Source organism: Melanaphis sacchari, unplaced genomic scaffold, assembly GCF_002803265.2.
Source record: "Melanaphis sacchari strain LSU unplaced genomic scaffold, SCAv2.0 Contig85_pilon_pilon, whole genome shotgun sequence".
NCBI classification, from domain to species: Eukaryota; Metazoa; Arthropoda; class Insecta; order Hemiptera; family Aphididae; genus Melanaphis; species Melanaphis sacchari.
Genome location: NW_020271605.1, coordinates 1,316,134 through 1,327,824, shown reverse-complemented (window position 1 = coordinate 1,327,824; position 11,691 = coordinate 1,316,134). Strand labels below are relative to the sequence as shown.

The 11,691-nt window shown below is 25.1% G+C and overlaps 1 protein-coding gene across 3 annotated transcripts in view; it reads left to right on the top strand.

Moving 5' to 3' along the window:
- Positions 1-11,691, top strand: part of LOC112602328 (high affinity cAMP-specific 3',5'-cyclic phosphodiesterase 7A-like) — a 114,852-nt gene that overhangs the window by 21,926 nt on the left and 81,235 nt on the right. Inside the window, exon 1 of one of the 3 annotated variants that reach the window (XM_025350350.1) lies at positions 34-435. The exons of 1 other annotated variant lie outside the window; for it this stretch is intronic. In XM_025350350.1, the coding sequence (XP_025206135.1) occupies positions 142-435 (294 nt within the window). In that variant the 5' untranslated portion in view covers positions 34-141. Of the gene's footprint in view, positions 1-33; positions 436-11,691 lie in introns of those variants that run through there. One more of the 3 variants, XM_025350349.1, reaches the window with a different exon arrangement.

Sequence of the window (11,691 nt, the reverse complement as noted above, 5' to 3'; positions counted from 1 at the left end):
TAGTAGTAGTAGTAGTAGTAGTAGTAGTAGTAGTAGTAGTAGTAGTAATAGTAGTAGTAGGTTAGGTGTGCGCATACATATACAGCAGTGGCGGTGGTATAGATGGTGAAAAGTCGTGTTTGGTAACCTATTTAGAAGCGCATGCGATCGGTTACCGCCGCATTGCCCTCCCGCTATCGAGAAGCCCCCGTCGGGGTGCGTTTTAAATCTACACACGCGCGGGTAAGTACGATCACTTGTACGCAAACAAACATATACACGCGATACACACTATTACAAACCAACACACACCGCGTTCACAAGCCGACCGTATCAGTCGGCGTTATCGCTGGAGTCACCGCCATTGCAGCCGGCCCGATGTTTCCGTTCGCCACGTGTTTGGCCTGCTCCGGGATCGGCAGACACCCTCGATGGGTAATTACCGTTCCTGCACAGGTCAGTACCGAAGCGTACTTAACTATACTTTATTAATTAAACTAAGACCTATATTAGGTATAAATGCATAAAATATTGTGTATTGTTCATTGCACCGTTAATCGTGTAATACATACGTGATGGAATATGTCAACCAGATGTTATTTTACCGTGTAACTATTTATATTTCATGTCGTGTGTTAAGTTTAGCTGTTGCGTAAATTCACAACTGCGCAGTTGTATGTGGTATCTCATCACTCCCCGATGTTCGTCATCGTCTTCACATCTTAACTTGAGCGTTTGAACAACCAGTTTATATTCGTAAAGTCAAATGTGTTATAACTTAGAATTATGTAATAGGTTTTTGAATCCGGAACGGTGGGAATGTACTCGTTTATAAACAATGGACTTTTCATGGATTTTTCATTTTAAAAGAAAATTTTACTTACCCGTCGTTCTGACAAATTATTACTTTGTTTTTAAGCACCATCAAGTTCTGCACGTGGTGCTGTATGCTAAAATAATATATGTTTAGTGTTTGTGTTACATTGTTTAGTGTGCAGAACATTAATTTAACTAATGTAATTATTATTTTTACTGTCCAGATAATATAGAAAACTAATATACATATTTAGTGCTCAATAAATAAGTGTAAGAGAACTTCTAATCAAAAATTAAATCTGATGTTTGCTTGATTTTTATAAAAATGTATAGTACCTCTACTTACACTGTATTTTTAGGTTTAATTATGCAGTATAAGTACGTTTTTCGAAACAATCTTCGTTATCTTATTATGTGTATTGAAATTTATTTCGGTTGTATTTATAATTTTATTTAATTAATGTCATACTGTGCAAATACATGTTATTAAGCACATAACAGGACATCGTAAAATAATTCAATTTTAAGTTTGTATAAATTATAAAAAATTATATATGACAATTGTTATATTTGTTTGTTTATAAAATGTCTTTGTATTAAAATGTAATTTCGTTTTCTTTTTTCTTTTATTTTTAGTGTAATAAATTGATTTAAAATTTCAGGTAAAAACAATTTTATTGTTTATTTCAAGTTTATTTGGAGATATTTTTTGTTAAATAAGTATACGTAGTCTGTACGCATAATATTAAGTAAGAATATTTTTTCTTTCATCTTTTACAATTCAAGTTATTATTATTATTTTTTGTTTTTGTAAAACAGATCTGAAAAATAAAAAAAAGTATTAACCAGTAGATTTTTTATTATTACTATTTTTGTTTTCCATTGCTGTACATACTAGGTGGTATTGATTCATTTTTTTTTATATAATGTATGTATACATTTGATTCATTTGATTATTCTTTATATAGTTTTTTCACAAAATTACACGATATTATAAATTAATATTTTAAAAAATATGATTGAAGATCATTCATGATATGTAAAAATTGTATTTCCAAACATCTAGTTATGAATGTTTGTTAGAATGTAGCACTTAGTTAAGTTCTCATTTCAATTTAAAAAAAATAAAAATAAATAATATCATTGTTATTGTTATTATATTTATATCGTTAGTCTATTTAGCGAAGGATGTAACTAAAAAAAAAAAAAAATAATTTTCTTTTATATTTTCTCAGAATTAAGTATTTCCATATAATGTATATTTTATTTTCTAAGATAAAATTGGAACAATTCGTATCTCTTACAATATATAGAGTATTATTTATAAAAAGACCTTTTTGTATATTCATTACAAAAAGCTTTACAAAATTATTTAATATGAATAATAAATAAATTTTTAACCAAATTAATTGTATTATAGAGTTATATATATATGTATATTCATATAAATATTTGGTGACATTATTCAACAATCAAAATTATGATTAAAAAACAAATTTGTGTTTCAGTTCAAAGATAATTTTGTTTATTTTTTAATATTTAATTTGTTCGATGTTTAAACCTATATAGTGATTATTTAATAATAATTCCATGGTGAAGTAAGATTAGTTTTATTCTTCTTTGGTCCAAGAAGTATCATTAAACCTATTATATCAGTAGAAATACTACTGTAAAAACGTGTTGCTTTTATGTCCCATGCAACGTCGATATATTGATATATTTAATTTGCCTTTATTAGGTATTTATCTTTGGATAGGGTTTCCTTTTTTAGAACAAACGGCTGCAGTAGCGGACAATTACATTTTAATCCACGATAAATAGATTATAATTTATTATAAATAATAAATTAATAATCTGGACACACACAAATTATGTTGGTATGGTGTGTTTTACGGACCAATAGAGGACCTACATTCTAGCGACTGTGTTTGCTTCACCACCTTCAGAGATGAAAACTAAAAAAATATTACACGACGTTGATTGTTATATCGTTGCTCTAGCGTGTTATAAGATTTTACACTACTTTTATTTTGGGAATTATTATCCCGCATATGTGTATTATATGGTGTTAACGCAGTCTTTGCGGGTAGTCTCCGTGGACAAGGAGTTCAAACGGGGCTAATGGTTGGTATAATGAATCTGTATTGTTGTTACAACGTCGCCTTATTCAGGCTGGAATGATTTAGGCTGCTTTCAAGTAGATTTTTTTAAAACCTTAAAATAGTGCATTTGGAAATTAAACAGTTTCACAATTTTATTTGAATTATATATTATTTTGGTATAGGGTTGTCGATGACAGCTCTCCAAAGAAATACTTATGGAACTAGGATGGAAACATGCCAAACTTCCTACGGTATTGTTGATATTTTCTTTTAACATGCGCTTTCTGGACTGCTTTCGACTATAATAATATTATCTTTGAGTGCGATTATCCCTCATTTAATTTTTTTATTATCTAACAATTCTCATTAAATACAGATAGGCATTGGTAATGAATTAAAAAAAATATATACCCAGACTTGTTAATTTCTTTTATTTCTCAAATTGCAATTTTAGACGACAAAACATTTATTACTAGGTACAAGACTACTATTTCCATTGAAAGTAGATATTATTTCATATGTAATTAGTAGCTATCAGTGTACATGTTTAATTATTTAATTAATTTTGTTTTTGTGAATTTACATAAAAATTTATTTCCAACATAAAAAATCCTTTTTAAAATTGTTATACATTTCTAAAAAATATTCCGTTTCACTGGAATTTATATGTGTTTCAATTAATATTATTGCTGGTCTCTAGAGTCCTATCAATATAAATATTATAAATAGTTTTATAGGTTAATTTTTCCAGCATTTATGTAAATTATAGTGTGTGCAAAAGAGGGAGTGTCGATAAGAACGCTTGTTAATAGTGTGATGTTAACTCGTAATATCCCTTGAGACAATTGCCTTAACAATGACGTCATCGATTTGATAGGAAGATTACTCAATGACCTAATAAAACTGTAATTTTAGTGCATCAAACTAAACCAATACATAAAAAAGTATTACTCGAATTATCGAATAAATTAGATTGGCTGTAGAGTACATTTATTTTGATGGAAGTTATATATTACTAGTTTATGGTTATTGTGTGACCTTTTGATTTTATCATTGTCAAACAATTATTCCAACCTTAATACATTTTTAAAATTAGAAATTTATATTAAATTGTTTTGAATATAATGGATATATATTATATATTATATAATATATATATATAGAATGTTCTTTCAGTTATTACCTATTTTATATTTTATTTTTTTTAAATTATAAATACAAGACATACAATAATTAAATTATACATATGTAAAACTAATATGTTGAGTTGTTTTTTTCATCTTAACAATTAACGATTTGACGTTTCCAATTATATACAATATACATAGTATACTTATTATACCTAAGTATATACTTTATAGCAATAAAAAGCTATAAATGTGATTAAAAACCAGTTTACTGTGTGTGCAAAAAATAATATGACCTTAATTCAATACAATATATTTTTTTTTGTTCATAATAAATTATGGAGGTAATATTTTGAAGTTTGAATTTAATTCTGTATGGGTATGACTAAATAGTGTTTTATTTTTCTTTTAAAGAATATAAAATAAGTATGTAAAGTATAATTTACCATTTTATATATTAAATAATAATATAAAAATTTATATTATATTAAGGCAAGTACTTAAATTCTTTTAAATTGTTTTTTTTTTTTAATTTTAAAAGCTATAGTACCTATAGTAAGTACTCAGTTGTGAAAATACACGCTATTTTCAATTGGTATAAATTTTTAAAATTCTACGCAAACAAATTTTTGAAAAACTAACTATTTTATAATGACAAATAACACCTCATAAAATTTGTTATGCGATTTTCACATTAGCCAAGACATAGTATTTTACTTATCAATTATCATTAGATTTCTATTATGGCATTATTTAAGTATACGTTTTATTATTAATTAGTAAAATTAGTGATTCTTCATTTTTATGATTTCATCAGCACTTAGTTGAGAATTATTTTTTTATTTATCGTGAAAATAAAAAAACTGATATTATATTATATAATATAGTTATATTATTATACTGACCATACAAATACTGTGTAATGTGTAAATAATCTTTACACCACGCCTTATTTTAGTGTTCTTATTTTTAACTGTATAATGAATACAGTATTTTGTGTATTTTTCAACATTTTATTAGTGTAGTATCGTAGTTAAATATTAATTCATTATTACTTCGACGATACAAACACCTTGCAATAGTACTGATACACAGTACACACACATATGGAGTACCTACCTATGTTATCATTTTAAATGAAAAAAGTATTAAAAAACTTACTTATTATAATTAACGTGTTTAATATAATTGTTTATTTGAAAAGTAAACTTTAATCCGACAACGATTTTTATATTTAATTTGCTTTATAATAATTGATTATAAAGTATTCATATATTTTTTAAACATTCTGAAAGTTATTTGTAGTATAGGTAAATTTCTTTCAATTTTTTTTTTTTTTTTTTTTTTTTTTTTTTTTTTTGTTTATCTAGTTTATATTTTATGTTACTATTTATAGCTAAATATTTAATAGTTAATATTAATTGTATTTTAAGTCATATTGAATTTAAACGTAGGTATCAGCAAAAATATGCTGTACAACAAAAAATACACATGCCCTATGCCACAACTTATACAACATAATTTTATACTTTGTATATATAATGGGTTGCCTTATGTCTTATTCATACACTACTTACTACATTTATGATACGGTTATATATTATCATATTTCTATTACAATAATTTTTTTTTTCATTTTGTTCAAAAATTATCGATTATAATACTTTGTGTGTATTTTTTTATTATTGATATTGGGGTCTATAGTATTATTTGTGTAGAGTATTGATGGAAATTCTTAACTAATATTATCTAAATTATACTTCTTTAAATTTCCAATTTTTAAATAAACTGTAACTGTCTTTAACAGTAGTACTTCACTTATTGTAATTATTTAATTTATTTATTAGAATTATTAAATAACCAATATAAGTGTCTCCGCATTTTTTTTTTTTATTGTTGGCCATATTTAATACGTAGGTATATGCTTTGATATTGAGGGCCAAAATTTTTTAGAGAAGAATAGAAAAGTATTAAAATGTATGAAAGATATTATAATAAAACAATTACTTTTTTTTTATTATTTCCAATTTAGTAAAAAAAAAAAAAAGATGAATTCTTTAACTAATATATTTTGTAAGTATCAGTTAGCTTGGTAGGCAAGTTCGATTAGCTTGATGGCTGAATCTGGACCACAGGCCGTAGATTTGAAACTGGAATTCGGTTTTAATGTGTAGTGAAGCTTATATTATGTTCTATTATATTGTCTGTTGATAATGGTGTATATTTGTTTATAATATTAGATATTTTTCAATGTATATTGTGTATAATACTGGATAAGGTTTTTAATAATAATGTATTATGAACAGAGCCATATCGAATATTAGTATAAAAAGTTATATTAAGTAAACGTATAATATAATTTGTCAATAATGTATACATAATATGGTATAACCAAGAAAATTGAACATAAATTATATTCTATAATTGTACCATATTTTGTACAATGGTTTTTTATTTTTTAAATAGAATAGAATATTCATATTATTTGAAGAAAAAAAATACAATTTGTCATAAAAAATATTAATAGTTACGTTTCTAAAAAGTGAATATCATGTGTGTTTATATCCTTGTTACTATGAAACGAATAAAGGCTATATTCAGCTATAGGTTAAGATAAATAGTAAAATACATAAATACTTGTACTTCCGCTATCGTATTGATAAAATACAAATGTATGTACATAGGGTTGGTCCATAACTTGTAAGACAGATACTTAATGTAATATTCATGTGAAAAATGTAAGCAGTCATCATTTATATGAGGAATCTATGAAAGTATTAACCGATAAAATTGTAAAGTGTTTTATCTGCTGAATACATTAAAAAAGGTATAATTGTTATCTTGAGGTTATAAAAATTTTAAAATACAAGCATAATACGTTTTTTAAACTAAGAAAGAACAAACTTTTTAGTACCACTTAAAAAATTTAAAAAATAATTAATAATTATGTAAAAAACGAAAGTATTGAAAAATAAATAAATGTACCTATGGTACATACTAACTTGAAATTATTAAATTGCAATTTTTATCTTAAATTAATTTCGCATTAATATTTTAAACTTCATAAAGTTTTTGATGTTTTATATTTTGCATGATTGATGCCCAAATTTATATTTATTGCATGACCTAGTTCCCCGAAAGAAAATATTAATTTGTACCTACCTAATAATGACAGGTTCTCCAATTTCGAGTGATTTTCTCAATGTGTGGAGATCTAGTGACATGATGAATTGTTGATAGTATCGTATTTCACACGTTCTAGAACGTTGATATTAGTAATCTATATCTTTATAGTAGGCAGCTAAAAGGAGCACGATTTTTTTCACATTATGTATGGATACAATTTCAAAGTCCTTTCATATTAAGTAGAAATATAGTAAAATCGACCTAGTAATATTATCTATAAATTAAATAGGCTATTAAACATATAAGTATGTAGGTAAAAGTGGCGTAGCTAAGATTATGTAAAATGGAGATTTAAGTGTAAATTAAACTAAGTTTTTACATTTTTCGTTAGTTTTGTTATTCAATTGAACTATTCAAAACCCAAGTTTAGTCATGTATATATACAATAAATATATATTATAAACACCCTAATATGAAATTAATTAGTTTTTTGTTTGTTCATTGAATTATATATAAAAAAACAAAACAATTTTCTGAATATAACTATAATATTTACTATTTATCTACAACAAACATATTTTTATTTATTTTGGTTAATTGGTTCAAAATGTCTTCCAGCTGGCTGTAGTTTTATTTCTCTATAAATATTCAAAAGTTCCAAACCCTTTAATCTATTTTCGTTAGTCGTGTTCCGCAATTACCTCTTCAACCGTTTAATTTTTGAAAAATACCTTTCACTATTAGCAGTAGTAACTGAAACGGTTGCAAAGATTTAAGGAAATTTAAAAATTGATGGGGAAATCGTTTAATTATACTCCTGAAAATCGTTAAGTATGCATTAATTTTTGGATTAGAATTCGTAGTTTCATATAATTGATAAAATTTATAATAAAATAACTAATGTATTTAATAGAGGGAAAAGGGTTAACAGTGGAAATCGACTTTTGCAGATAAAGCGTTGAACTATTCTGTTCGGCTTTTATAAAAATAAAATGTTTGGTTTATTGGTGTTTTGTGATAAATTAGACGTAATATGTCACTATCATAACATAACATTTTATATATTATTATTATTACATTATGTTTTATGAGTATTATTAATACGTATCAATAAGATTGTTTGTTAGTAATAATGCAATAACTTTGTAATGACTAATGACTAATAAGTATTTTCGCACCGCAATGGATTTATTATTTTTATGTCCGCGAGTCGAATATATAAGTTATAATATGTAAGTATATACCATGCCACCATAAAAGATATGAGGCAGTAACCTATATTATTTGTCATCAACTGATATAATTCACATGCTCATACATGATTTAATTGAATTTAATTTGATATTGTCTTTGTCTCGTTTTGAGAGTTACAGACATTGGCGTAATTAACCCTCCAGCTTGGAAGTCGTTAAACGTCGGGCGGCGACGAAACAGACATAGTTCGTAGTATTCGTACAATTGATTAATGACCAATGGAAAATATCTTGAATATCCGTTTGTTTCAATTATACTGAATACCAATGTAATTCATATATTATACCGTTTAACTACATTATTTGACCGAGCTTACCGTGATTGCTGGTGTATAGAAGACCGTGGGGTTTTATATAGAACCCACTTGGGAATTCACAGAACATTCGTGTTCCAAAAGTTTTTCATTCTGGTAAGGTTCTAAATTGGCGCAGTCTGTCCGTGGTAAGCACAGTCGACCATATTGTTAACATTAATTTTAATGAGCTTTATCTAACAGCCATATTATTTGTCAACCAGTCTAATAATAAAACAGTTCATGTAGGACGTTTTTTTTCTGTGTCTTTTAATACCAAACTATTTTGAAGTAAATATTACTATTAGTTAAAATATTTTGTTCTATATTGCATAATAAGAAAAATAAGTACCTGTTGTGTTCCCAGCTATTTGCGAACTCTTCACTTTTTGTGTACTCCCAAAAAATTTTGGTCTAGTCGTATCTATGTTTTGTTCTCTATTTTTTGTACTCGCCAAAAATTCTTATATATTTTCAATCCTTTGAGGGTTTTTATCTAAAATGCTTTATATATTTCATTGCGTATAAATGTCAATTAATTTATTTTTTTTTTTGGTTGTTAATTTTTTTATAATAATTCTAGATCACAGGATAATATTTTTAGATTATTTTTATTTCAATTACTTAATTGAAAATAACTATAAATACAGTTTATAACATTTTCTAGTATCAAGTTTATTCTTTTACCTAAAAATAATGATTGCCAGTCTAATATCATAATTTATATTAATATAATCATGTGTACCTACTTATAATATCTACTTTTTACTATTTTTTAGAAATGCTTTTAGTTTTAGTTGAATCATGAAAATAAATAACAGCATCGTGATATTATTTTCAAATATTTTCAAATATTTTTCTTTTGTGTAAGTTTAATAAGTATAGTACATTATACTCATTGCATTTTGGATATACAATTTTGTGTGTAATGACATATCATTTAAGTAATTGGACGCTATATATTTTATGTGTAGAAATTATAATTTACTTTACTACTTTATAAATATAATATACATTATGGTTTTTAAAAAATGGCAAATTTGTTAAAATATGATTGACATTGAAGTTGTAAACCTTGAGTTCATTAAAATACGAACTGTAAATATAAATTTAACTATACTTTTGATGTTGGTTTCATCGAAATTAAATAACTTATTTAATTTATCCTAGTTTTCTTTTTTCTAAATTTATTTGATTACAAATTTTAATCGACTTCCTATTTACCTTATAAGTATACTAAGGTATGTTAGAGTATATTAGGTAGATAGGTTATTGTATAATTTATACACATTTCATGAGTTTTGTTTAAATTATACTTAGATATTACGTTAATAACGATTATATTTCGTACTTAAGAATAAGTATATAATTTTAATTTAATGTTTATTAACACCAGGAAAAAAATATTTTTCAAGGTCAGCGTAGACTATGGGTCTACAAATATTAATTTGTTTAAATTAATGTGACATAAAGTTTAAATTTAGATAAAATCATGTTTTACAAATGTTAGGAAATAATATCTACTTTTTGATTAAAATATTTTTATTATTTTCGGTTTCGTGATTTATATTATATAATTCATGCACCGTTTTTTAAGTTATGGCTTATGGTTGAATAAGATGTTATGTTCTAAGACATAATCTATACAGTATACACGCTAAATATAGTTTTATAAGGTATTTTAGTTTTGTCTTTTTACTATTTGCATTTGTAATACTACGTATGTCTATAAGTCTTTAACCCTAATTTTTAAATAATGTAATTCAAACCAATCATAATCACTAACAAAGTAGTTTTATTTATTCTAATACAACTGATTGTAAAACATATGACGGTATTTAAGCTTGTTTTAAATAAAACATGATAATTTCAAATTTCTTAGGAGTGATTATAAAATATTTGGATTTTTTAAGTATGACTTTGTTAATACAATGTTATTCTAAATACAGATATTATTACTTTCAAAGAAATTTTGAGGAAAAACACCTAGTGTCATCCTTTTCTACCTTAGAAAACATTTTCGCCCTAAAATTTCTAATTTGTTTATGTTTATTGGTTAAAAGACAATAAATAAATGTTGCTGCAATTCAGTTCATGCTCAAATGTTTAGTTTATATTTATATATATTTACGAAAACCATAATAATCCTACCATTTCTCTAATTGGTAATCGATGGTTATTCACAACACAAACTATAGTTCCATTCATTTTAGATTACTCTACCTGGTTAATTGTCTCATGAATGTTCTACCTTCCTTAAAACACTTAAATTACCCAAAAGTGTGTTGTCCGAAGTAGCGATATTTCTAAAAGCTTGTTGTATAACTTTAGATATTTCATTATAATTTGTTCCCAACTTAAAACAAAATTGCACGTAAATTTGTGACGTCTTAGGTAGTTTTTGTTACTATGAGTATTCATTAATAACAAGAACGTATAGTTTCAGTAAGTTATTTTATTCAAATTTTAAATTATATAGGTATATACCATTCTTTATAACAGCCAAGTCACATAATAAAAATTTATTAAACTTACATCTTTTTTAAACATTATTTATTGAATTATTTAGTTACGAGGATACACGGACAGAGGGATAGAGCCATCTGTGTGAAAATTAGAATGGTTTAAATATTTTTAAATGTATCTTTTCCATATAAATATTTATCTTGTGTATTTTTAAATATTACAGTATATATGCATACATCTATTATTACCGCTTATTTTTAAATTATCAATTTAAATATGGTGTAATATATTTTTATTACTACACTATTTCTATATGACATTTTTAAATGTGAAGATTCATTTTAGCAATAACTTATCACTCTGTTTACAGAGGTGGTGATTGACTCAAAGTTAATAATAATAGTATAATATGAATAAATATATTATGATATTATTGTAATTATTAAATATTTATAATATAACAAAGATAATGTTTTGAAAAATATAGCAACAACTTAACTACCATGTAAAATATTGCTTTATTAACAAC